At 36.2% G+C, this 26,557-nt stretch overlaps 1 protein-coding gene across 13 annotated transcripts in view; it reads left to right on the top strand.

Annotated features, from left to right (window-relative positions):
* The window catches only part of CADPS2 (calcium dependent secretion activator 2), a 613,932-nt gene that overhangs the window by 537,089 nt on the left and 50,286 nt on the right, over positions 1 to 26,557 (top strand). For 4 of the 13 annotated variants that reach the window (XM_058297289.2, XM_058297291.2, XM_058297297.2 and 1 more), the window contains 6 exons: positions 9,016 to 9,157; positions 9,283 to 9,402; positions 13,610 to 13,765; positions 15,124 to 15,271; positions 15,965 to 15,979; positions 21,558 to 21,632. In XM_058297289.2, the coding sequence (XP_058153272.1) occupies positions 9,016 to 9,157; positions 9,283 to 9,402; positions 13,610 to 13,765; positions 15,124 to 15,271; positions 15,965 to 15,979; positions 21,558 to 21,632 (656 nt within the window). Of the gene's footprint in view, positions 1 to 9,015; positions 9,158 to 9,282; positions 9,403 to 13,609; positions 13,766 to 15,123; positions 15,272 to 15,964; positions 15,980 to 18,463; positions 18,664 to 21,557; positions 21,638 to 26,557 lie in introns of those variants that run through there. The other 9 variants (XM_058297299.2, XM_058297290.2, XM_058297295.2 and 6 more) reach the window with 6 other exon arrangements.

The following is a 26,557-nucleotide window of genomic DNA, read 5'->3' as shown; positions in this document are numbered from 1 at the left end:
TTAATTCTCAGTTGAAATATTATTATTAAAAGACTACAATAAAAACTTTAAATGTAAGCATTTTGTTATCTAAATAATCAACACTAATTTATTAATTATTGGAATGTTCAAAATAATTGGGTGCATCTGCATCCCTAGTTTAGCTTTTATTTGTTTTTCGCCTTTTTTTTTTTTTTTTTGCCAGTTCTAATTGTATCACAGGACTTTGTCATTGATGCTTCATTATTTTCTGAGGAGGCAGTATTTGGATACATGGAATCTTTGGGGGGAAATAGTTATTTTATCAGCAAAGTAGGAGCTCATCCTCCACTTACATTCTTGTAAACCACTTTTGAGACTCTTTCTGGGCAGTCTTTCTTATTCCTACACCTCATATATTAATATACCTGAAGCGTTTTCAGATGAGACCACATTAAGAGCTTGCCTCTTCCACTGAGCTATTGGAAGGAATGCCTTTTAAAAGCTTGATTTGGACAGGTGGCAGCCCCAAATCATAACCTATCCTTGTTAAACCATATGGAGAAAATAGAAGCACTCATTCTGATGCCTGGGGCTACATACAAAGAGGATTTTGATGGTATCTTGTAAGAATGGGATGCAAACTGGCATATGGGCAACTGAGAAAAGGAGCATACATTTACATAGACAAGTGTTATAAAGCATGCTTTTCTGTAGTCTTGTCTTTTGAGGCCAAATGTTGTCTTTCCTCCCCCCCCCCCCCCCATATGTATATTTTCCTTTCATTTCTCTCCTTCATATTTTTCTGTCTCTCTCTCTCTCTACTCCTCTCTCCCATCCTTCTTCCTCACCTTCTCTCTTCTTGTCTCTAATTACCAAATAAATAATACTGTCAATTTTCTATAATTGGACAGTGGGTTTATAATTTGATTTTTTAAATAGAAGAAACTCTCAGCTGAAATATGAGAGAACTTTTGACCAGAAATCAAGATTTGGGGAAGTGCTCAAGTAGTATAGGAAATTGCCTTTCTCTGTTATCTGCTATCAAGAATAATGACTGACCAGAGAAAATTCCCCTCTTACCACATTCATTAAATTCAGAGAAATAAAATATACAACCTTTATGTCCATAGAATTTTTAGCATTATGATCTTGGACATCCAGGTAAAAAAAAATAGCTTTTTTTTCATGTAATAAACTTTATTTTTCAGAAAATTTTAGATTATAGAAAAGTTACATAAAAAGTTTAGGGTATTCCCATATACCCAACCCCCAAATCCTCCCACATTTTCCCCTCCCTATTAGTAACATCTTATATTTGTGTGGTGTATTTGTTAAAATTGATGAACAAGTTTTGAAGAATTGCTGCTAACCGGCATCTATAGCTTACATTATGCTTACACTTTTCACTGTTGTTTTATAGGATTTGACAAAATGTATAATAGCCTGTATCTGCCATTGCAGTATTATACAAAACAATTCCAATGCCCTAAAAATGTCCGATTTTCTACATTTTCTTCCCTCCAACTCCTCTCAGAACCTCTGGTAACCACAGTCTTTATATCAATGTTACATGTTCTTCCATTACTACAATAATAATGTCTACTTTAGTCCATGGCTGCATTCCCCCCCTTAGGTTTGGTATTCCTCAATCTTGAGGATTTAGGGATGGTGATGCCTGCTGTGCTTCAGATTGAGAGGAGGCATAGATCTTTCTTATTTGTTTTCACAGAAGCATAAATGTTACATCTAAAATATAGGGGATTCCTATATACCCTACCTCCTCCACCTCCCATACTTTTCCCCATTAAACATCTTCCAGTAGTGTGATACACTTGTTATAACTGATGAAAACATATGAAGCATTTTATTACTAACCATGGTCTACAGTTTACATTGTAGTTTAAACTTTGTACCTCACAATTGGCTTAGATCTTATGAGGGAGATAGAAGGAACTGTTTTGCTTATAGAGTTGTAGCTAGTCTTTGTTTATTGGGATGGGGGTTGTCCATCATCAACATTTTGTTAGTTGTCCAGGGTGAATCCAATGAACCGGGGATTAGATGTTGGCTGCAACTCTGCTGAGATTCAGGGCTTAACTGACATTTGAACAGACCAAAGATCAGTCTCTGCAACATGTATTTAATAGGTATGGTGCTAATTACAGGTTCAAATAGAAGGGGCAAAAGAATAATTTGTAGGAAAATTATAAATGAGTCTAACTCTGTTACATTGGGGAAATCATCATATATTCCAAGGTAAGGTCCACTGATGGGGTGATGATGTCATGGGATTGTGTGCTTTCACTGGATGTCTGGATGTCTCTAGAGCCCTCAGAAGAATCCTATTTAAGGCTTTGTTTATTGTGGCAGTTAGTGAGATTTGCCTGAGACGTACATAAGTATAACCTCTGAAATGACCTCCTGACTCACTTTGAAATCTCTTAGCCATAAAAACTTTTTTGCAATTAATGTTTCCTCCTTTTGTTCATCGTCTTTTTCCAAATGCATTGCTGATTGGCGCTTAATATTAATCCCTCAGTGCCAAGAAGGCTCATCCCTGGGAGTCATGTCTCATGCCAGGGGTAAGGTACTGAGTTTATTTGCTGAGTTTGGCTTGGAGAGAGGCTACATTTGAGTAACAAGTAGGTTTTCAGGAGGTAACTCTTAGGCAATAGTTATTATTAGACTGTTTCAGTTTTACAAGAATAAGGTTAATGGTACAAGCATTAATATTTGTCAAAGGCTTAGCATACTGGTCTATTTTCTTTTATTAGGCACTGCCTATGCACTCTAGAGATTCTTGCCACTCTCTTTGAGTATACAGCAGGACTTCTGAGGATAAGAGTTTAATATTTTATTGGTTATTGTGTGGGTCTCCATCCACTGAGATAATACCCTGTGAATACATGAATACGTTAGTACAAGGCATGCCCCATGTGCACCCTTCCCCATACATCCCACCACCGACAACACCCTGTACCAGTGACCCTCCCCTGCTATAGACACCAAAAGAACACTCCCATAATTGTATTCTCAACCAGTCCTCAACCTCTCCAGAGTTCACATGTTCCTTCCTCAAGCCCTCCCCCCAGCTCCATAGATGGCTCAACCTACCCCCAACCCCGCTCATACTCCAGCACCCTTAACCCCACTCACATCACTGCACTACCATCACCCCATCCACTGCTAAACCATCACTATGCACCTTATCATAGATTCTGCCCAGATTGAACATCAGGTCACCACTCTCTACTCCCTTTCTATCTCCGGGTAATCTGTCTTCCAGAATCTACCTCATGAGCCTGTGCCATATCCTTAGTTCATATCAGTGAGATCATGCAATATTTCTCCTTTAGTGACTGGCTTACTTCACTCACCATAAGGTCTTCCAGGTTTATCCATGTTGCCAATCCATGTGTCAATACTCTATGCCTTCTTACAACTGAGTAATAGTCCATCATATGTATATACCACAATTTGTTTATCCACTCATCTGTTGATGGGCACATGGGTTCCTTCCAGCTTTTGACAATTGTGAATAATGCTGCGATGAACATTGGTGTGCATGTACCTGTTTTTGTCCCTGCTTTCAATTCTTCTGGGTATATTCCTAATAGTGGAATTTCCGAATCATTTGGAAATTCTATACCTAGCTTCCTGAGTGACTGCCAAACCATGCTCCACAATGCCTGCACCATTCTACATTCCCTCCAGCAGTAGATGAGTTTTTCTATTTCTCCACATCTTCTTCAACACTTGTAATTTTCTGGGTTTTGGTGTGTGTTTTTTTTTAATAGCAGGCAATCTGTTACATATAAGATGATTTTATGTATTATATCTCATTGTAGTTTTGGTTTGCAATTCCCTAATAGCTAGTCATGTTGAGCATCTTTTCATTTGCTTTCTGGCCATTTGTATTTCCTCTTTGGAAGAATGTCTGTTCAAATCCCTTGCCCATTTTTTAAATGCGTTGTTTACCTTTTATTATTGAGATTTAAGATTTCTTTATATATTCTGAATAATAGGCTTTTATTGGATAAGTGGTTCCCAAATATTTTCTCCCATTGAGTAGGCTGCCAATTCACTTTCCTGACAAACTTCTATGAAGCACAAAAGTTCTTAATTTTGAGGACATACCATTTATGTAATTTTTCCTTCATTGCTTGTACTTTGGATATAAAGTTTATGAAAACATTTCCTGCTGCAAGATCCTGTAGATGTTTCTCTATATTATCTTCTAGGAGCTTTATGGTCTTAGCTCTAGTATTTAGGCCTTTGATCCATTTTATATAGGATAAGAGATGGTGATCCTCTTTCATTCTTTTGAATGTGGATATCCAGTTCTCCCAGCACTATTTGCTAGAAAGACTATTCTGTCCCGGTTGAGTGGGTTTGGAGGTCTTGTCAAACAAATATCAGTTGGCTATATATGTGTGGGTCTATATCTGAACTCTTAATTTGGTTCCATTGGTTGTTTATCTTATCCTTGTGCCAATACCATACAGTTTTGATTGCTGTACCTTTGTAGGATGCTTTAAAGTCAGGTAGTGTGATTTTTCCAATTTTTTTTTCAAGATGGTTTTGGCTATTCGGGGCCTCTTACCCTTCCAAATAAATTTGATAATTAGCTTTTCCAGTTCTGTAAAAAATGATGGAACTTTTATTAGGATTGCATTGAATATATAAACCAATTTGTGTAGGATATATCTCTTAATAATATTTAGGCTTCTAATCTTTGAACATGGAATATTCTTCCATTTATTTGTCTTCTTTGATTTCTTCTATCAATATTGTATAGTTTTCTGTGTACAAGTCCTTTGCATCCTTAGTTAAATTTATTCCTAGATATTTGATTCTTTTAGTTGCTAATGTAAATGGAATTTTTTTCTTGATTTCCTCCTCAGATTGCTCATTATTAGTGTATAGAAACTAATGATTTTTGCATATTGATCATATATCCTGCCACTTTACTGAACTCATTTTTCAGCTCTAGAATCTTTATTGTAGTTTTTTGCGGGGACTTTCTATGTATAGAATCGTGTCATCTGCAAGTAGTAAAAGTTTTACTTCTTCCTTTCCAATTTGGATCACTTCTATTTCTTTTTCTTGCCTAAGTGCCCATGAAAGTACTTCTAATACATGTTAAGTAAGTGGTGATAGTGGGCATCCTTGTCTTGTTCCAGATCTTAGAAGGAAATCCTTTAGCCTTCACAATTGAGTGTAATAGTACCTGTGGATTTTTTTTACATGCCCTTTATCACGTTGAGGAAATTTCCTCCTATTACTATCTTTCAAAATGTTGTTATCAGGAAAGGATGTTGTATTTTGTCTAATGCCTTTTCTGCATCAATAGAGATGATCATGTGATTTTTTTATCCAATCTGTTAATGTGGTATGTTATACTGATTGATTTTCTTATGTTCAACCATACTTGCATACCCACTTGATCATGGTCTATAATTCGTATGATGTGTTGTTGCTTTCAATTAGCAAGCATTTTGTTGAGGATTTTTGCATGTAAGTTCATTAGAGGAATTGATCTGTAGTTTTCTTGTGGTATCTTTATGTGGCTTTGCTTTGGAGTGATATTGGCATCATAAAATGCATTAGTTAATGTTCCCTCTTCAGTTTTTTGGTAGAGTTTGAGCAGGATTGGTATTATTCTTTCCAGAATGATTGGTAGAATTCACTTGTGACACTATCTGGTCCTGAGCTATTCTTGGTTTGAAAGTTTTTGGTGACTAATTCAATCTCTCTACTTGGGACTGGTCTGTTTAGTTCTTCTGTTTCTTCTTTCATCAATATAGTTTGCACGTGCATTTCTATCAGTTTTTCATTCCGTCGAAATTGTCCATCTTGTTGGCATACAGTTTCATAAGAGGCATAAGTATCCTCTTATGGTGCTCTTCATTTCTGCAGGGTCATTGGTGATGTTCACTCTCTATTGTCTAATTTTAGTTATTTTCATTTCTCTTTTGCTTTATTAGTCTAGCTAAGGGTTTATCAATTTTATAAATCTTCTCAAAAAAACAGCTTTTGTTTTTATAAACTCTTTCGGGTATTTTTTCTTTTAATTTATTTATTTATTCCTCCCATTCATTGTTTGCTGTTGCTGTCTGCCTTCTGTGTCCATTTTCCATGTGCTGTGTCTGTTCTTCTTCTCTTTAGGAGGCACTGGGAACCGAACCCTGGACCTCCCATATGGGAGAGAGGTACTGAATCACTTGAGCCACCTCAGCTCCCTGGTTTGTTGTGTCTTTCATTGGCTTTCCTCTTTGTGTCTCTTTGTTGCGTCATCTTATTGCATCAGCTTACCATGCCTGCCCATCCCATGCTAGCTCACCTTCTCCAGGAGTCACCAGAAACCAAACCTGGGACACCCCACTCCTAGGTGGTAGGCAGGAGCCCAATCGCTTGAGCCACATCCACTTTCTTCTATTGTTTGTTCATTCTCAATTTCATTTAATTCTGCTCTAATCTTTGTTATTTCTCTCCTTCTCTCTGCTTTGGGATAGTTTGTTGTTCGTTTTCTAGTTCCTCCAGATGTGCTGTCAGGTCTTTGATATTAGCTCTTTCTTTTTAATGTAGGCATTTAGGTCTATAAATTTCCTTCTCAGCACTCCTTTAGCTGCATTCCATGAATTTTAATATGTTGTATTTTCAGTTTCAGTCACTTCAAAGTAGTTACTGATTTTTCTGGCAATTTCCTCCTTAATCCACTAATTGTATAAGAGTGTGTTGTTTGACTTCCATATATTTGTGTCTATTCTGGTTCTCCATCCCTTAATAATTTCCAGCTTCATTCAATTCTGTTCAGAGGAGTTACTTTTTATCATTTCAATCTTTCTGATAATAATGTAATAATCTTAGTATTATATCCAAATATGCATTCATTCACTCAAAAAAACATTTGCACACTTGCTCTGAACTATCCTGGGTACTCATAATACAATCCAAACCTCTGCCTCAAGAAATTTGTATCCTCATAGGAGGAAAGAGAGAGGTATCACCAAGTGCCATAAAATGTAACAAAGATCATAATGGAAGCCAATAAAGGTTAGATATTAAACCAGGGCAATTGTTACTTGAGCAGGAGAATAGCAGAAAGAAGCATTTCAAGAAGAGATCTGAAAAGTTAGTATACATTTGAACTGAATCATGGCTGGATCACAGAAAATAAGGAGGTCAGGCAACAGAAATGAGCCAGAGAGGTCATTTTAAGACAAGTTATAAATGGCTTTAATACCATGCTAAGGTAATTGGAGTTTGTTGCAATGATTCACTAAAAATTCATAATCTCTCTCAGCAACATTATTAATTTTACTTATTAGCGAGCCCCTCTGCTTACAGGTTTGAGAAGGATTGGTAGAAGGAAAATTAAAGCCCTATAAGTAAGTTAGGAGATTATGGCATTTGTCAAGGCTTGAAATGAGAGGGCTGGAACTCAGGCAACAGTAAAGCTGATGAAGAGAGGAAGGGGAAATATTAAAAAGATATTATGGATTGGAGCAGATGTGGCTCAAGCGGTTGAACACCTGCTTCCCACATGGGAGGTCCCAGGTTGGTTCCCCATTGCCTCCCAAAAGCAACAAGCAAACTAACGACAAAACTAACTCGGGCACCTGATGTGGCTTAGTGGTTGAGTGCCAGCTTCCCACACATGAGGTTCAGGGTTCAATCTCTGGCCCCAGTACCTAAAAAAAAAAAGAGAGAGCGAGATTAAATTTGCAGATATTGCTTACTAAGTGAATATCAGAATTGAGAGAAAGGCCTATGGTACTAAAATGTCGATAGTGTAGTGATCATGTGGACATTCTCATATCATTTCATTCATCTACATAGTAATAAATTCAGTAATCCTTCCTGTAACTCCCAATAAAACCCACATTCCCCACCATGCCCTCCAGCCTATTCCTCACCTTGGACGGACCTTTCCCCTTTCTCACTCTGCTCCAACCACACTGACAACCTCTTCCTTCTACAAACATACGGGCTTAATCCCTCGCTGCAGTCTTTGTCCCTCCAAATCTTCCTTGGATGACTCTTCTGTCATTTAAGTTCAACTAAAATAACAGCTCTTCAGAAATACCTTTCCTGACCACAGAATTTATTTTTAAAAGACGATGTTTTCACTTTGAGGAGCAATAAAAGGTCAGAACTAGGTTTAGGATATGTTCACTTGCAAAGTATTTACAATCTATAGAACTATTATCCAGAAAATTACTTACAAATTCTTTATTGGATATTACTTCACATCCACTTAGTTTTTCCTACAGATTCTGTATTCTTTCATGTTACAACTTAGGCACATTGTCACCTATGTGCTAATGAAATTGTGTCCTGTGCATGGAAATCATCCTTCTCCTGATAAGATTTACGTGTACCTTGCCCAGCAGTCCTATCCCAGTAGCACAAATTGTCAGACACTCCTTTAGAAAGAATGTTCGACATTACAATTCATTAAAGACATGTGGAAAACTAAAAAATGCATGTTATGTGCTGACTGTTTTTAAATACAGATGTGGAAAATTGGATGACTAAAGAGAAAATCCACAAATAACTAAAAAGTTGGTGAATCAAAATAGACATTCCCAAAGTGATAGTCACTATTCTGGTAAATTAAATAAGTGTAGCTCTTAGAAGTAATCAAGGTTAGCTCTTGGAATTTAATAGGTTTAGCTCTTTTGTGATTCACAGCATAGCACAGATGTTATAACTCTGCTTAATTGTTGCATTTGCATCTTCTGGGACTGTCAGGGTAATTGGCAGTTCTCCTTATATCTCCTTGTATGTTAAACCTCAGAAAGTGAAAGCATACTACCTGCCAGGAACATTTTACAGAGATGTAATCTAATTGTGTTTTTGACAGCCATATATAGAGGACCAATTATACTTCTAGATCAATTTCCATGATATTCAATATAAGGAGCAAAATCCATTCTCATCTATATTTTATCAGTACTATGAATCTTTCAGGAAATGATTTTTCACCCGTATTTTTCAAATGCTTGATATTACCCCTCTGACAAATACTTTTCTGCTTGGCTATTTCAGCACTTTTGTGTAATGGAAAATTTCACAAACACTTGCAAGAAACTTTTGTGCCCATGGTTGTCCGCTACGTTGATCTCATGGAGTCTTCCATCGCCCAGTCAATTCACAGAGGTTTTGAGCAAGAGACATGGCAGCCCGTCAAGTAGGTATCTTGCCTAGTGTCCATAGAGCATCACCCTTTTCAGTCCTGACCTTGTAACTTTGCACATGGCCATCTTTAGTTATTGCTTATGATGGTCCCTTCCCACGTTGTTTGTTTCTTTACAGGAATATCGCCAACAGTCTTCCCAATGTAGCTCTTCCAAAAGTTCCAAGTCTGCCTCTTAATCTTCCACAGATTCCTAGCTTTTCTACTCCTTCATGGATGGCTTCTTTATATGAGTCCACGTGTGTATCCCTCACTTATTTCCTGATGGTGTGTTAGCTAGTGCATGGCCTGTGCTGTGTTCTGTGCAGATGTGTTTAGATTGCATGGCATTTATCATCATTGGTTGAGGAATACAGTGTTTTGGTTTTATTTGTTTGAGTTTTTTAAGCAACTGAGCTAAGCTTAGCATATCAATAATGAATGATGTAGATTTTTATAAAAGCAAAATATACTGGTATAATATAGTTCATATGCCGTCAGAGGGGCAGGGATTACTTTTTTGACACAGGTTGTAGACTTTACCATAAGTGGCATAACAAGAGTTCTCTATATTTAGTTAGTAAGTGTGGGAAACAATATTTCTAGGCTTCTTAGGCCCCTCCAGCTTTGTTGCTTCCCACAAGACTAATCTTGTGGAGGTAGAAAACCATTGTGAGAACAGTTTCAATAATATAATCTTTTGGGAGTTTTTGGTAGTCTCAGCTTTAAAGAATATTATTGCAGCTTGCAAGGAGAGGGCCATTCTTTATTTCACGACACCAGGAATTTCTTTGTCCCTTTCATGTATCAGTTGTCATACCATATTTTTTTATGTAATCTTTATCATTAAAAGCCATATTTAACTTCAGATGGTTATCAGCCTGCCTATTGCAGTAAATAACAGCTAGTAAAGTGAAAACAATGTGGGCTTTGTAGTTGATCAGGCATATATTTAGGTCCTAGCTTATTAATAGTCAATGTTTCTTAGCCTCAGTTTCCTCAATTCTAAAATGGTTAATACTTAATTTCATGGCATTTGGAGGGGGGAGAGGTGGTTAAAAGAAACACTATGGAAAGTGCCTAGCACATAAGTAGGCTCTCAATAAATGATTATTACTAGTACTCTACATTACTGTTTTTATTATCATCATTATTATTATAATTTATAACTGTATAGTTTTCAAAATTAGGACCCTCACAACAATCAAGTGAACTCAGTATTAGTTCTGGTATATAAATGAGAAAACTCAGGCAGTTGTATGCCTTGCCTGCAATCTCCTAAGAAGTCAGCTAGAAGGAATGATAATTAGAAAAAGAAAAAGAATAGCCACAATTTATTGAGAATTTATGATGTTTCAGGCATAGTGCCAAGTCCTTTATCTTCTTTAGTTCTTATAACAGTTCTGTGAGGTAAGTGTCATATCCCCATTTTACAGTTAAGGAAATTAAGGCACCAAGAATTTAAGAAACTTGTCCAAAGACTCACAGCAAGTCTAAGTGTCAAGAGCCTGAATTTAAACCCAGATTCCCTGGACTCCAAAGCCCTTACTCCCATCATAACTTTCTTATTCAAGAAGAACATCATTGTTAGAACTTGTCCAGCACCCTTTCCACCTATCTTACCCCCAGCTATCAAATCAAATCCCAGTCAAGAATGCATATGGTTGAGAAAAGAGAGAGGAAGAGACCAAGAAGAAGAACAATAACTTGTGAAATAGTTTGGCAATATTTGTCCATGTTGCACATCCTCAATGTACTCTTTATAATTGCTAAAATATTATGTTACATGTGAATCTTGTTTCATAGAAGCAAATGCTTGGGGCCATTATGGTGCGGTAGAGTGGTGTCTGTGTGTTCGCAGAAATTACAGAGGAAGTATAATCAACCCTTCCAAGTTTATGATCTTTGTTTGCACTGTTTTGCTATTTATCTCCTCTTCTTCCTCCTTACTCATCTAACACCCTTGATTTTAAGCAAAGATACTATTGTGAGCATTATCCTGTGAAATTTAGTATTCATTAGCCTTGAACTATGTATGAGCCCTGAATCTCTCATTATCAGGGGTCCCTTTTTAAAATGATCTGTATCTCAGGATAGAAATCATGACAGATTGTGGGTTGATAACTAAAGCGCTCATACTTTCACTATTCTGGGTCGATAAAAAAGCATGTTTGACAAACTAGTCATTTTATCGTTCCCTGCCAAGATTATCAACATTAGGCTCTTTGTCAAATGCCCAGAGTAACTCATAATATTATGATGTTATTGCAGTTTGCTTTGGAAGGAATTTTTATTATAAAATATTAAATGACAGGAAGCATTTCCATTTCACATATAAGGAATTAAAAGTACAGCTATGGATTAAGTAAAAAGAAGTAATATCAAAGTATCCATGGGTTTGAAGATACATCCCTACCTCCTAATACATAAATTATGTTAGGAGGTTTTCCTCCCAGGGTATAGAATTTACATTCTTGATTTTTAAGCTCTTAAAGTGAATCCTAGTACGGTATATTTCCATTGGCATTTTTAGGGAATTATCCCAGAGTCCACTAATCATATTTGAATTATTTGATCTGTTAATAATGCCTGTAGGAGTAAGTCACTGAATAGAAATTATTTTAAAATGAAAAGATTCTGAATAAGTTTCAGGTTTTATGCACTGGCTCCAGAGAAAACCTATTTACATTTCTTCATCTACCTATTTTAATTATAGCAAACATTTATTATCTTAATTATACTCCCAAATAAGTACATTTCTTGTTCAGAATCTTACCATAGAATTAAAGAAAGGAAGAAAAATGTATCCAAATCCTCTATAATGATTTAACTGTCATATATTCTGAGATAGTCTATTTTTAGTTTACAAATTGAGATTTTGTTTTCATGTGTGCTTTGAATGTCTAAGGGATTTTGCTTGGTCATATTTTTCTCATATTTATTATATGTATGGCAAAAAGGAGAAGTAAGCATGGTATTTTTTTTTTCAAACATTTTCCACAGGAACGTCAGCATTGTATAGTCTCTTTCTTTTGTTTAATGATACATTCGAGGCACAAATATTAAGGTTGGGAAATATGAAGTGAGTAACATGCTATTTGTGGCATTCAGGGCTTTGCTGTGATTGGTCCCTTGAGAGCTTAACTCTGAGAACATCTTGGCTAGACAAGGAGATCATGAGGAATTCCTGGAAAGAGGAGAGCAAAGTAGCTTAGCAATGGAGCTGAGATGCTGAGGTGGGCTGGGGGACAGAAATAAGCTTTTAGTTAGCCAGCACAAGAGGTGACTTTTTTAAAAGCTTGTTAATTAAGACATATTTAGCTAAACAATTTTATTTTGTATAAAAGTTTTCAATCATGCTCTTGTGATAAATTTGAGTTTATTTGATTTAATTTTCTTTTGGAAACAAAATATCAATTTTAGGTTAATATATTAAGCAATTATTGGAAAACTGAGGGCAAACAAATCTTACAGAAGCTTTTTATTTTTTTGCTTTTACTTTTGCTTTTTATTGTTCACTTTTACAACTAACTTTCAGTATGTTTTAATGTAAGAATGTTTTACTTTCAAAACATCTGTTTCCCTTTTAGGTTATATACTTATAGAATGGAAAGTAATAGCAGCATCCTTTTACCCAAATAGTATATGTATTATTGTACAAATCATCTTCATACATGGTATGAAAATACAGTTAGTCCCCTAGTGTAATTTTACCACGGTAGTGAATGCATAGCAAACCTTGGTTCCATAGTTTGGTTTCCATAGGTCCAAAAATGCATGATTTTGCTCCAACTTGAGAACACCCTGAGTGTCCTTTTTATGTTAGACACAACTTGTAATAAGTTAGATTTTAATTATAAGCTAGAATAGGTAAAGCATTTCAAAACAGAAATAAGATTTGCTTCCCTACCCAGCCTCTGTTTAGACTTTTATTTCCATTACCTGTTTCACCTTTACCTGTTATTGAGAAATGTAAAGAAAGCTACATACCTACAGGCAGACAGAAACCATTTTGATGACAGAGGTACATATGCATGAGTAGAAGTCTAAAACTACTAGTTGTTTTCATATGGATTATCTTGCATAAAACATACTTCTCTGAATTTAAAGGAGGAAATATCTATTTATTTTTATTTAGGATTAGAGATTAGCAAGGAACCTTTAAAATAATTTTCTTACATAAAAAATTCAATTTCTTTTCCTTAATAAAGGAACCCTTATCCATTTTCCCTTTTTGAAACCTTACTGTATTTACTTCCATTTTGTTCTCCTTGTCTTGCCATATTACTTAAGAAGAAGTGGAAAAGAAGAATTAGCAGGCTGAATGAAAAAATTATTGGATCATTAGAGATTTTGTGGTATTTTTTCATTGATGGCAATTGGTATGGGAAAAAACAATGTGTTAGTGATCAACTTAGTTAACAGTGGAAGTTCATAATGTTCTTCATGTTTCCTTTTTTTTTCTAGCAATGGCTCAGCAACATCAGAAGACCTTTTTTGGAAACTTGATGCACTTCAAATGTTTGTCTTTGATCTACACTGGCCAGAACAAGAATTTGCCCACCACTTAGAGCAAAGACTTAAACTAATGGCCAGTGATATGATAGAGGCCTGTGTCAAAAGGTAGACATGTATTTTCAAGTTGCTGCTTGATATGCCAGCACCCAAAATACCACTTTTCGTCAAGTATTTGTTACATAATTGTCACAGAACAGGTTTTAATATGTACAATTATTCCAAAATTTAAGTGTTAGGTTCCCTAAACTAAATTCTGGGGATCCATAACATTGATGAAATGTTCACAATTAGCATGATGCTTTTTCTCAGATCTCCCAACGACTGCCTTCATCAGTAGCACCCATACCATATTAATCATTCCTGTTGTGTTTATTATCTCTCTGGGAATACCGTGCTTTAAATTCCCATGGTAATACTCTTTAGACATATGGGAAAGGTCTGTTAAGTATTATGCATTATGTACTATGTCTGTGCTGTGAAATGGCATGGCAAACTCGAAGTATGATCAGTACCATCATTTGTTCTGGGATTACTCATTGTTTTCTGGTATTTTTCTGTCTACATCAGATGAGTTTCAAGCATCCATCAACGTTTTCTAGAACATAACCAGAAAGACATTAATGAGGCTTTGGATTCGTCCAAATGGGCTTTCATTTTTTAATAGCTCTTACAAAATCAGCATTCATTCTAATTGGACAAGTGTTTTTTCCAATGGCCTTCCTAATAATATGTCAAGAGCAATTTGGGACAATATTTTGGAATAGCAATCAAATATTACTTGGAGCAATTGAATAAATCCAAAATTCTTTAAACCAAGGAAAATCCTGTCCCTAGAAGAATGTTTAATGATACTATAAAGCAAGGCTATAAATTAGATTCTTTAATGTTAAAAAAAAAAATCATGTTTGTCATCGGAAATAATGAAGTCTCAAATCTGTGGATATTCTTTAGCTACTTTAGCAAAATTATTTCCAAATTGCCTGTTTTGCAGTTTCTTTCAAAATCCCAGATGCAATTTTGGGTATCACATTTCTCTGTTGCACATTAATTATGATGTCTTGGAGTTTCCATACTTCTACTTCTTTAAATTTGTTATTCTTTAATGCAGAAAAGGGTATTATTTTTCTATTTGGAAATTAATTCAGGAAGATACATGAAACTATATTAAAGTGATATACTGGATGTAACAAATTAGCTTACATTTGGATAGAGCTGTGGTTTGAGTGACTACATAAACCTATGTTTAATATAAAATGTCACAGTCTTTCATTTGAGACACTTGAAGAGTGACTTTTACACACAGACTCACACACACACACTCCCCTTGCTCGCAAGCACTGCCACACGGCTCACTCCTTATTTGCATGTTTTAAATTAGCATGTGTAGTGCCGTTTTCACTTTTACAAATCAGGTGGGACATATGTCAGAATATCTTTTTCTGAATTCATGTTTTAATGAATAGAACAAGAACCGCATTTGAACTCAAGCTGCAAAAGGCAAGCAAAACAACTGACTTGCGCATCCCAGCTTCAGTGTGTACAATGTTTAATGTGTTAGTTGATGCCAAAAAGCAAAGCACCAAACTCTGTGCCCTGGATGGAGGACAAGAGGTAAGTAAAGTGTCACTTGTAGAAATAAAGTACAGGGTACCCTGGCAGAGGAGGATATTATTTCCACATGGCACCTACTTGATTAGATTTTAAAAGATCAAGTTCTCTAACACCAAGTGTTTGATCTTTTCATTACTAGAACAATGCTGTGCCTTCTATACTTTGCTCATGTCAGTTTTATCTTTTTTTATTATGAAGACTGGCTAAAATTCTACATGTAGCCAGTGAATTTCAGATGTACCTTTAACATCTTAGGTGTTGTATATTTACATAAACCTTGCTTTTTACAAGCAAATTAGAAAACTAGAAAGCTACTTGCTTTGTTTATACAAATCTAAAGTATCCAGAATTTGCATCCATAAAAGCAAGCCACAAAAAATAGCATATGAAATACAGGTTTTCCATTTCTTAAAAAATTAATTAGAAATATAATTGAAAACTAGGCCTAGTTCTCATCAATAAATATCCCATTGATTTCCTATGATTTATATTTTCTTTGATTTTAAATTCAGAAACACAATTTTATTTATTCCATATTTTATTTTTGTGGAGAATGGTGATTGTTTTTTTCTTATGCTATCTGTTCAGGTTGACATTGTGTTGCTTTTTTTCCCATTGTAATTACTTTTTCACCATTTGTTTGTTCTTCCCTTATGTTTCATCATCTTTTTTCCCTTCCATGGCATAATCCAGTTTGATAGTCAATGGGTAAGTCTCATTTTTGGTAAAAATGCGTTTTCATTTTAATTACTCTTGCAAATATACATTTTTATTTTCTTTTTTTTCAAATTAAAATTATATAAGTAATTTCATTTTCAGGTTTTGGCTTCTATGTGTGCGTATAAGGTGAACAGTTTACAGTGGCATAACAGCCCAAAGTCCCAATAAAGCATATGTAAATACTTACACCTTAAATAGTGTCAGGGGGAATGTTTCTTCCCTGTTAGGCTGCACAACTTGAAAACTTCTCTTACATTTCCAACCAAATTAATTCACTTTCCTTTAAATTAAATTCTAAATAATTTAGAAGCAGAGTGATTACTAGCAGTTTCAAGATGTTCCTATTTATATTTTATTAATACTAGGATAATTTAGAGTTTGCCACTTTAGGTGACATATGTCAGGCTTGGGCAGGAGGCCCGACTCAAGGTCATTTGGTTAGGAGGCCCGACTCAAGGTCATTTCACACAGAAGACCCCAATTCTGAATTTCAGTGAGCTACTACTGATGTAGCCTTTCTGCCCACTCATGGCCTGTGAAATAACCATCATCTGAGGCAAGAAAGGGCATGTGCCATGAGTTCTCCCCCTTCTCCCCCCATCATTCTGGAGCCTCCAGGGAGCATAGTTTGAAAACATTTATGCATAACAGATTGACTAGACTGTCTCTTTTTTGTAAGTCAAAATGATTTTGGTCTACACTTGTTACAAGTCTTGCAGGAGACACCTGGAAGTTCAAATTCAGGGTAACTCTTTACTGGGCTGCCAATTCTCATTCAACTACAAGGACTTAGATAACTGTGAAAATGGACATGAAGTTCCAAAATTTGTGTATTCCATGCTTATTGGACCCAGATATAGACATTAGATATTTGTCAATAATTGATATTAATGTGCATCTATTCATATGTCATTCTTTGAGCAATTCAGGGGAAAAACTTATTTCTAGTACTATGGCAAACATCCTTACAAATATATTAAGTAACTGATATGTGTTGTAGAATGTTCAGTAATTATTATTCTCTGATCACAACATGATTTATTATCTCTGATTACCTGAGTAGGCATCTGGCTTGGATACCAGTGGCTTCTATCCACCTCTCATGTTTGTCAATACCCAGATGGAAGCCTTTGATTGTGTGCTTGAGAATATTACCTTAAGTCCCTTCATAAACCCATCCATTTTTCATCTGATTTATAGAATCATCTTGCCTCTTTCTATCGATACTTGTTTATCCATTTGTTCATAATTTTACATACACTGAGGTAACTGATACATAATAGGCACTTGGTATTTGTTGATTGAATGTTGAATGATTTATTGTCACTGCTCTAAAAATCCTCCCCTGTAAGAAACATCTCATTCTAGTACTTAAAAAGAAAACAGCCACACACACCAGTGACAAAATGTTGTTACATTTTCAAATGATTCTTTACAGTAATAGGTGGATGATTTTGAAGAGTAATCTTCTGCCATTCATTATGGCTACACCTGTACCTTCTCACTAGAGACAGTTCCCCACCATTTTCATGCAATTAATATAGTTCAAAATGTACAGGTGTAAAACCCATTAGCAACCCTGAAAAGTAGTAAACAAGAATTTCAATGCAAAAGAAATATTTTATACATTGCCTTTTTGCTCTGGTAGTCATATCCACATAATTGCACAGTATTTCCCTCTCAAGTACATGAGATAAATTTTGGAATTTTTCCAAATTTGCAAATAACATTAAATGCACAGGTGAGCCAGTGAACCCCAGCATATAGAAGGCAACAGATAAAGTTATTGAGAAAACTGCATCTAAATATATATACTACATAAGTTTATCTAGCAAGCTGTTTTTCTAAAATATATAGAAATACCTCCCAAAAATCTCTAAGAAGTTTGTTATACTGTCATTGCTGGAATGAAACTAAACCTACTCCTTACCCACAACAATGCCACTCAGCTGTGCTCCTAAATTACTATTTTGTTTTCCTACCTGGCCTTGATGGCAAACATGCTCTGCCACAGCCCAAGAAAGAGTGTTTAATGGAGTGATTAGTGAGGCAATGATCTGTTCATGAGACAGCTGTATGTAATGAGTCACCAATCTCGGGCCATTTCCTCAGGGACAGAAGTGGAGATCACAAAATCAACACAATGTTCAGAATCCTCCTTACTCATCGCTGCAGGAAAAACAGATAATGCATGAGTGATAGGCATTCATCTGTCCTCAAAGCCACTTTGTCCCATGGTCCCATCCATGGAGAGTAAAGCACATTTATGGGGCAACTCAGGAGCCCCTACTTTTTGCAGGGTTCTCAAAGCAAAATGCCTCCATTTCCAGAAGATTTTAATACCTTTAAAATTCATCCCAAGAAAAGGACCAAAGGTTTTTAAGAATACTGGATTGCACTGGCATTTGACTAGTCTTCATTTCTTGTATGTTTGCATGAGAACAATAAGGTGAAATGTTATTGTTACCTCAGTGTAGAGAACCGAGGACTTCAGACTTGTGCCTGATCTCTGAATTCCCTGGTCTCTGTGAAGAAAGGACGTATGATTCCTCAATGGTTATCCCAATGTAAGCTCAAAGCCCTGAACTGGAGAAGAATTTTATAGAGAGTGTGCTTTTGAGGGCAGATGTGGAGAGAATTAGCCTCAAACCCTGGAGTGTACCAAAACCCTGGTAGGTAGAGGATTATCGACCCAGCTTAAAACTATCTAAGAATTTTATAGATTTTTTATTGGTAAGAAAGAAATAAAATTTCCAAACTTTAATCAGCATTGCAGTATCTTAATATAAATGAGAAGAATCTACCAATTTTGGCTTAAGTCATGTAAATATGTATTCAGATAAATTCTCTTCTCACCTGGTATATTTATGTTTGTCTTTGAACTACCTGGATCCCCTGATTAATAACTTTTGTTCTAGCAAACTGACTATTATCCATATGAGGCATATGTGATTATTCTCTTTGCAAGGAGTACACATAAAATATGAATTCTCAGGCCATCTTCCCATTCCCACCCACAGTGTTCCCAGGTCCCCTCTAACAACTGTGCAGCTAGAGCAGATTCTGGAAGTTCCAATAGTTTTAATATTGGCATTAGATCTAATCAGATAAACAAATTACAACAACAAAGTTATGTATTGTATATTTTTATTTACAAAGTAGGAAAACCTAGCAAACATCTAAGTGTTTGAGTTTGCCCTCTGGGTAATAGATTTAAATTTTTTTTTTCTTTCTTTATCCTTTCCTTTTTTACTTTCATTTTTGTATTTTATTTTCAGTTCATTCCTTTTATCTCTCTCCCTCTCTGCCTCCTTCTCTCTTTCTCTCCTTATGACTAGGTCAGGTATTAAGAAGACAGTGGTCTAAGAGTTCTGTGTTATAAAATTTGATGAGTCCTAGTACCCATTGCCTTTCTGTGCCTTTCAATAAAATGGTATAAATTACTTCTTTAGTCCTTTTAGTCATTGCTTGATATTAAGAATTACCAGAATCAATCCAACCCAAAAGTTTAAAATGTAGAATCTCTATTATTTTATCTCCAATAGCCTTCTGATGATATTTGAATGCTTTTGAGTTAAGAAAGAAAATTTATGACAAATGGAGAATAAGACTTTTTTTAAACATGGAATCTTTTGGAGTTCTGGGCACCACAGTTCCTTGATACTCTGGAACATCTTCCACCCTAAGTGGGAGGTTAAAAGTTTGAAGCCCATCTCCTGATTCCCTTTCCTGATCTACCTCAGAGAAGCTCCTCAGTCTGCTTTTAAATTTCCTCTTCTGAATAGACACCAAGTCTGGAGAGAGAAGGATATGAAAAGAGAATAGCAGAGCACAAAAACCACAGCAGAGCTTATTTGCATAAGCTCCTCCACCTCCCATCAGCTGAACAGGTTTCCCCTGGAGTTAGGGGGTGGAAAGGGAAGGTTAAGTGTGTCTGTGGGGGCTTACCCAGCAAACCAGTCTGTATGCCTAATTCTTCAGTTGGCCTCAGAGACATGTTCATTTGAGGACTTGCCTACCCAGAAAGTTTTAGATAATTTAGGCTGGATCAGAACCTCATCTGCCAGGCAGCTTTTTCGGGCTCTTTTTCTTCTTTATTTCCTTCTCCTCACACCCCCAGTTTTCCTTTTCTTCTAGCTATTGCAAAAGCAAAAGGTTTCTCTGTGGCAAGAGAAACCTACCCTCTGTGCTTTCCTTCCACTTGTCTTTTGGGAAGCACAAGTTTGGGAATTGGTAAGATTTCAAGTGAGACATACAAGCATCATTCAGTGAAATGTGCCTAGAAAGCTTTAGGTATATGTGGGTTAATTTTAGACCCCTTGTCACTTCACACACACAGACACAGAAAAAGAAAAAAAAAATTCACATTCTCCAAAATTATGTTTCCTTTCCTTATTATTTATGCAGGTAGGTGATGATCACTTGTAACTGTCAGAGCCCACGGGGAGAAAAATCACCCCCGTGGATTCCAAAGCACATCCAAGTTGATGTTTAGTTCTGTGTGAAAACTTTGAGACATGTTTTCAGAAGAAAAAAAAAATAGCTTTCAAAAACTTACATCTTAGGAAACCATTCAACCAGCAGCTGTTAAGTTGGTCTAATGTTTATACTGACCTGAGTACTTTTACTCTGTGCATTATGTTAGCTGTTCCAAGAAGCCTTGAACCATCAAGATAGGGTTAGTCTTTACAAGTCACATTTTCTGTGAAGTGGCTATTGGGGACAATCTGCTGTCAGATAAATGCTTCTAAAGGAAGAATTACTGTTTAAATGGATGTGTCTTCACATGCTGTAGAAGCCCAAGCTCCTGCTAATTTAAGAATGGAACTCTCTAGTATTCTCTAAAGAAAGCAAAAAAAAGGAGTCTTTCAGGTTTATTTTAAATACATCTTTTTGTATTTATTTAAAGGCGTCTTTTTCATGAGAAAGCAGGAATAAAACTATGGGGAGTGAGTGCCGTTTCATTATACCTTTTATGGCCTATTAATTTGTTACCATCTATTCACCTTTGTTGATGAAATTTTAATTTTGCCCTTGCTTGAGCATATTGTAAGAATTGTATAAACTGCTGCTCCCTGTGCTGACAAAAAGGTCCTTTTAGAATGAACAATTGGGAGCTTATTTTATTTCTAGAGCACATTTAAAATAACTTATGAATGAGAGTTGTCAGACATGAAATGCTGTATTAATTAAATCTTTTTCTAGTCTTTCTGCTTCTCCAGCTAAACCAACCCTTTAGAAAAATACATGGCCACCTTAATTATAGAGGAGAAGACAAAAAGTATCCTTCACATTCCTCTGCCTGAATACGAATAAGAACTCAATTCATCTAAATAATAACCCCATTAGCTGCTTAACTCAACAGTGTACATGGGAAAATTTTCAAACCACAGTGTAAAACGTGTTGATTGGGTGGATCGTTTTCAAAGTTTTGTTCTTCTGATGTTCAAAATGATCATTTTAAGTTAATCTGATATGTCATAACTAGCAGCTTTAAAGCATTTATGAGTTAAGGCAAAAGTATGTGCCCATATCAACTAATGCATCTTTGTCTTTTAATATCTAGCAACAGTACCATTCAAAAATAGATGATTTGATTGACAACACTGTAAAAGAAATCATTTCACTGCTAGTTTCAAAGGTAATGTATTACATTCACCTTTTTAAATCAAATTTAAAAGTAATTTTTATTTGAGAATCTTCAGAAGTTTGTTATATTTCTAAATATCTACTTGAGAAATTGTCGTTTAAAAATAAATGCAAGAAAATCTCCAATTTTATAAAAGGTTGTGAGCAAAATAAAATATGAGCATTCTTTGCCAACAACATTCAATTTTTGGTTTATAATGAATTTGGGGTTTTCTTAGGGTTGTTGCCCTTTTGAAAATAACTCCTTCTTCCAAGAATGGCTTATTAGTTCACATTCACATTCTCCATTTGTTTTAATTCCAAGGCTGATTGAGTAGTCATTTAGCCCACTTGTTGGGCGGTAGCCTGGGGCTCCAGAACTGGTCTTATAGGCATATGGAGAAAGCTGACAGGATGGTGTCTGAGGTTTTCCTCTCCCAGGAGTCTCCTACCATTTCTATCTTTGACAAAAGCTATGGTCTTCAATTCTACAAATAGAGATGAAGCTTAAATAGGTGTGCCCTTTGGGAGAGGTTAACAGATGATTTAGAAACCCACGAAGGTGTAATGGCTGTGATAGGTGGCATTCGAGATCAGAAACTGATGGCAGACACCACCAGGAACTTAATTGGGGTGAGAAAAGAGAATGGATGGTCTCCAAGTGGCACTTTCATATGAGTAAGATATATCCCTTACTCTCACAACACTTCAGCAAAAAAACCCAAATCAGGCTTCAAATATGCAAGCAAAGGAAAAACCACCCCAATTTGATAAACAAACAATCCGAATGACTATCTTAGAAAAGAAAAATCAGAGATGGCCAATAAGCATGAAAATGTTAAACCTCATTAATAATTTAAAGAATACAAAGTAAAACAACAGTAATATATCATTTCATCTGTCAAATTAGCATGGGTGGTTTTAAGCTAACACTCTGTTTCAGAGTGAGGTATGACACATGTATTTCCCATATATGGGAGGATAAATTGTTACCACTAAAAAAAAAAATTTTTTTTTTTTGCATTTCTCATACTAAGATGTACAAAATACAAAATGAAAATTTAGAAGCAACTATAATCTCTAACAGGAAGTGATTGGTAAAGTAAATTAAGGGACATCTGTAGTTTAAAACCAAACTTTCAAAGATTACTTATAACATAGGAAAGTTTTCATAATAGTCCTAAGTGCAAAAGGCTGAATATTTTAAAATGTGAGGTATAATATGATTTTGCATCACATAGAGAAAAGACTGCTAGAATAAATAACAAAAGGTTAACAGATCTTTTCTCTGGGTGGCAGGATTATAGGTCATTTTTGTTTTCTTTCTTTGATTTTGTGTATATGTGTGTGTTTTCCATATTCCCTGGTGGCAGGCTGTGATGGAAAACAAGTACTGAAAAAAGATGATTTTAGAATAGCACTGCCTCACAGCTTCTGCTTGTTCTTGTAATGACTTCCACCACCTTCCAAAACACCCACCCTTACACATACAGCACACACTTACAAACACATGGAAAGGAAAAAGGATAATAAGAAAATTTACTAGGAGATGGATAAGAGGTAAACGACTGGAGAATTGACTTCCTTGAGGAAAAATGGCGTGCACTCAGCCCTCTCAAGGAACCCGGCACGCCCGCTGGCAGCACAGCAGTCCACCCCCTAAAGTGAAATAAAGTCCAGCACTGCAGCTCCCTTCTGTGTGAGGCAACAGGGGACATTTTAAACAGATTCTAACCTTCGAGTCAGCACATTTCTCCCACAGAAGCTGCCTTTTGTGGGGAGGTTGCATAATGTGAATCATTTGGGCATCAAATGGTTAACTGGTCCGCAAGGGGAAAAGTCCATCTGGTTTTTTCAGGAGTGAGGGGTTCAGAGGAGGCAGGCAGGGCTGCCTGTGATCTTTGTATTCATTCCTGGAAAAAATAAGAAACTTTAAGTTTTTTCTCTATCAAATGCATCTGGTTAATTGGGGGCGGAAATTGAATATCTGAGTTAAAAAAATGATCTCAAGTTCAGCACTATCCAATAGAACTTTCTGCGATGATAGGAATACTCCTGCACTGACCAGTCAGGAGCTAGTAGCCACACATGGCTATGGAGCCCTTGAGTTGTGGCTAGTATAAATTGGGAACTGAATTTTTTATTTTATTTTATTTTAATTAATTTTTTTCTTCTTTATTTTCTTTTAATTAATTTTTAAATAGCTAGTGGCTATTGTATTTGGAGCACGGGTCTAGATTACAGTTTTTTCTCTGTGAATTATTTCTCCCACTGTCAAATGGCCTTATTTTTAATCTTTAATTCTTTGGTTGAAGAGCATAAATTAATTTAACAGTTTGAACCATCCATCTTAAGTTTCCATAAGAGAAGACAATAAAAGATTATTTTAATTTTCCTTAAGAAAAAACATCCCATAATACAATGATTCATCCCTGAAAATTATGTGGGGGCTTGTTAAAATGGCAGATTTCTGAGACCCACTGCCCAAAAATTCTGAATCAGAAGTTCGAGGATGAGAGAAGGCAGGAATATGCCTGTTTAACCAGCCTTCAGGATGATTTTGATGTAGTGCTCCAGGAACCCCACTTTGAGAAACACTGCTATGATGAATCTCCATCCAGGCTGGCATGTAACTACCTTTAATCTTTAGGTCACTGCAAAGCAAAACAACCTAGAAGATAGCATGTTCACATTTGTTCAGAGAAGAAATGATTTTTTAAAAAGAGATTTATGAAATACCTACTATGAAACAGCCTCTGTGCCTATGTTCTTTCATTTAAACCTCACAACACCTATGAAATTGGACAGTGTTTCCCTATTTCATAGATAGGAAGGTAAACTTCAAAGTACTTCAGTAAACTGACCAGGGTCACACACCTAAAAAGTGAGAGAGTCAGGATTCAAACTTCTGATCTTTAGATTCCTATGACAATGCACTTACTGACTCCCCCAGATCGCCAGAAATCAGTAATGAACAACAAGGTTGTATAAATAAAATATACCTCTTCTACGATAACTGTCTTTACCTGTCAAATTCTATGAATGAGGTCCTAGACATTTTGATAGCATATTAACTAGCTCAATATAATATAGATGATTAGAATATGGAATTTTTTGCATTGTACCCTGTTTCTTTCTATATTTTAATTGTTCTGTGCATTTTGATAAACTTATTTGTTACATATGTATAAATAAGAAGCTAAACATCCTTCTTTTACCTCTCCTCTTCAATTCTACCTCCAGATCCTCTCTTTATCCTCCCACTTTTCTTAAATAATATGAGAATGAGTCAGGCTCTCAGGCTCACACAACATTTAACAGCATGTGTCCCTACTGCACATATGTTTTACCTGCCTAGAAAAGGTCTTGGCCTGCCTTCTCTGTGTTCCCTCTCCACCTAGCAGCCAAATGCCAGTATTCCTTGGGTTTCCATCTTCAGTCTTCTTATGCTGTCATTCTGTAAAGTTTTGTGACTTTCACATCTTGCTTTAACCATAAGCTGACGATTCCCAACTCTTAAGAGACAGTATGAAAGTATGATTCCTCAAACCACACTCCCTGGTTTCAAATCCTGACTCCACCATTTATAGCTTTTTGGCCTTGGGCAAGTCTGTGCCTCAGTTTTCTCACCTATAAAGTAGGATTAATAGTAGTAATTATTAGTATTAGTAAAGATTAAATAAGTTAATGTTGTTAAAGTGCTTAGAACAGTGGCCAGCATGCTTTAATTACTACTTAAGTATTAGCTGACATTTGTTGTTATTGTTCTGGTTTTCATTATCACCTACAAACCCATTTTTCCAGGGGCTTCCTATACATCTCCACAAGTTCAGTGTCTATAAAACACCCCTATAACCCCCACCTTTAGCCTGCTTCTTGTTTTGTATTTGCTATCTACATTAGCAGTAGTGCTACCCAGTTGTAGGATTTTCATCATCCTAGAACCCACTCAGGCTCTACACACAAGAGGCCATGAGGGGCTAAACACCCCCTTCTAGCTCCCACTTCATTCTCCCTAGCACTGCCACCCTCTTTCAGGCCCTTGTCACTTCTCCAGTTATTTGGGATTGAATCATGCCCTGCACAAAAGACATGCTCAGTTCTTAATCCACATTCTGTGAATATGAACTCATTTGTTAATAGGACCTTTGAAGATGTTATTAGTTAAGGTACACCCATTTGTGTAGGTATAGACTCAAAGATCCTATTTAGATGAAGCTAAATTGAATCAGGCTCCTTAATCCATAAGACTGAGTCCTTACAAGGCAGAGGGAATTCTAATATAAACAGTAGAAGCCAGAAGTCAGAAAAAAACACAAGTAGAACCAGAGAGAGAAACTGCCATGTGACAGAGGATTGCTAGAAAGCTATTCCCAGAACACTTTGGAGAAAGCATGGCTTTGCTGACACCTTGATTTCTTGACTTCTAGCCTCCAAAGCCATGAGACAATAAATTCCAATTGTTTAAGGCATGCATTCTGTGATAATCATGGTAGCCCTGACAAACTAAAACATCCCTTTAAACTCTTTGTCTCATTGGTCTCTGCCATGTTCCCCCCGTCCTCTGGTCAGCTGTCCCCCCACTTGCCAGTGACCTTTCCAGAATACAAATTTGGTCATTTCTTGCCCTTGCCACTACATTGCAGAGGTTCCCCACTCCCTATGCCATCATTTCCTGAATTGGGCCTTCAGTGCCCCTGGCCCTTTGCTCCTTGACTCTGGTTGATGTTCCATAAGAAAAAACTGCCGAAACATTTGGAGAATGCTGGGTTCCCTAAGGTGCATGGTGATGAGTGTTTGAGACTTCACTGTCCCCACATTTAGCCTGCCCTGGGACCCTTTGCTGTATAATTCTAATAATAACTCCTATGAGATTAATGTTCCTTGGAACACTGTGAAAGGTTGGCCTGGAAGAAAATCCTTTTTAACATCACCTAC

The sequence above is a fragment of the Dasypus novemcinctus genome, chromosome 5, assembly GCF_030445035.2.
Source record: "Dasypus novemcinctus isolate mDasNov1 chromosome 5, mDasNov1.1.hap2, whole genome shotgun sequence".
Lineage (NCBI taxonomy): Eukaryota > Metazoa > Chordata > Mammalia > Cingulata > Dasypodidae > Dasypus > Dasypus novemcinctus.
This window is presented reverse-complemented; position numbering and strand designations above follow the sequence as displayed.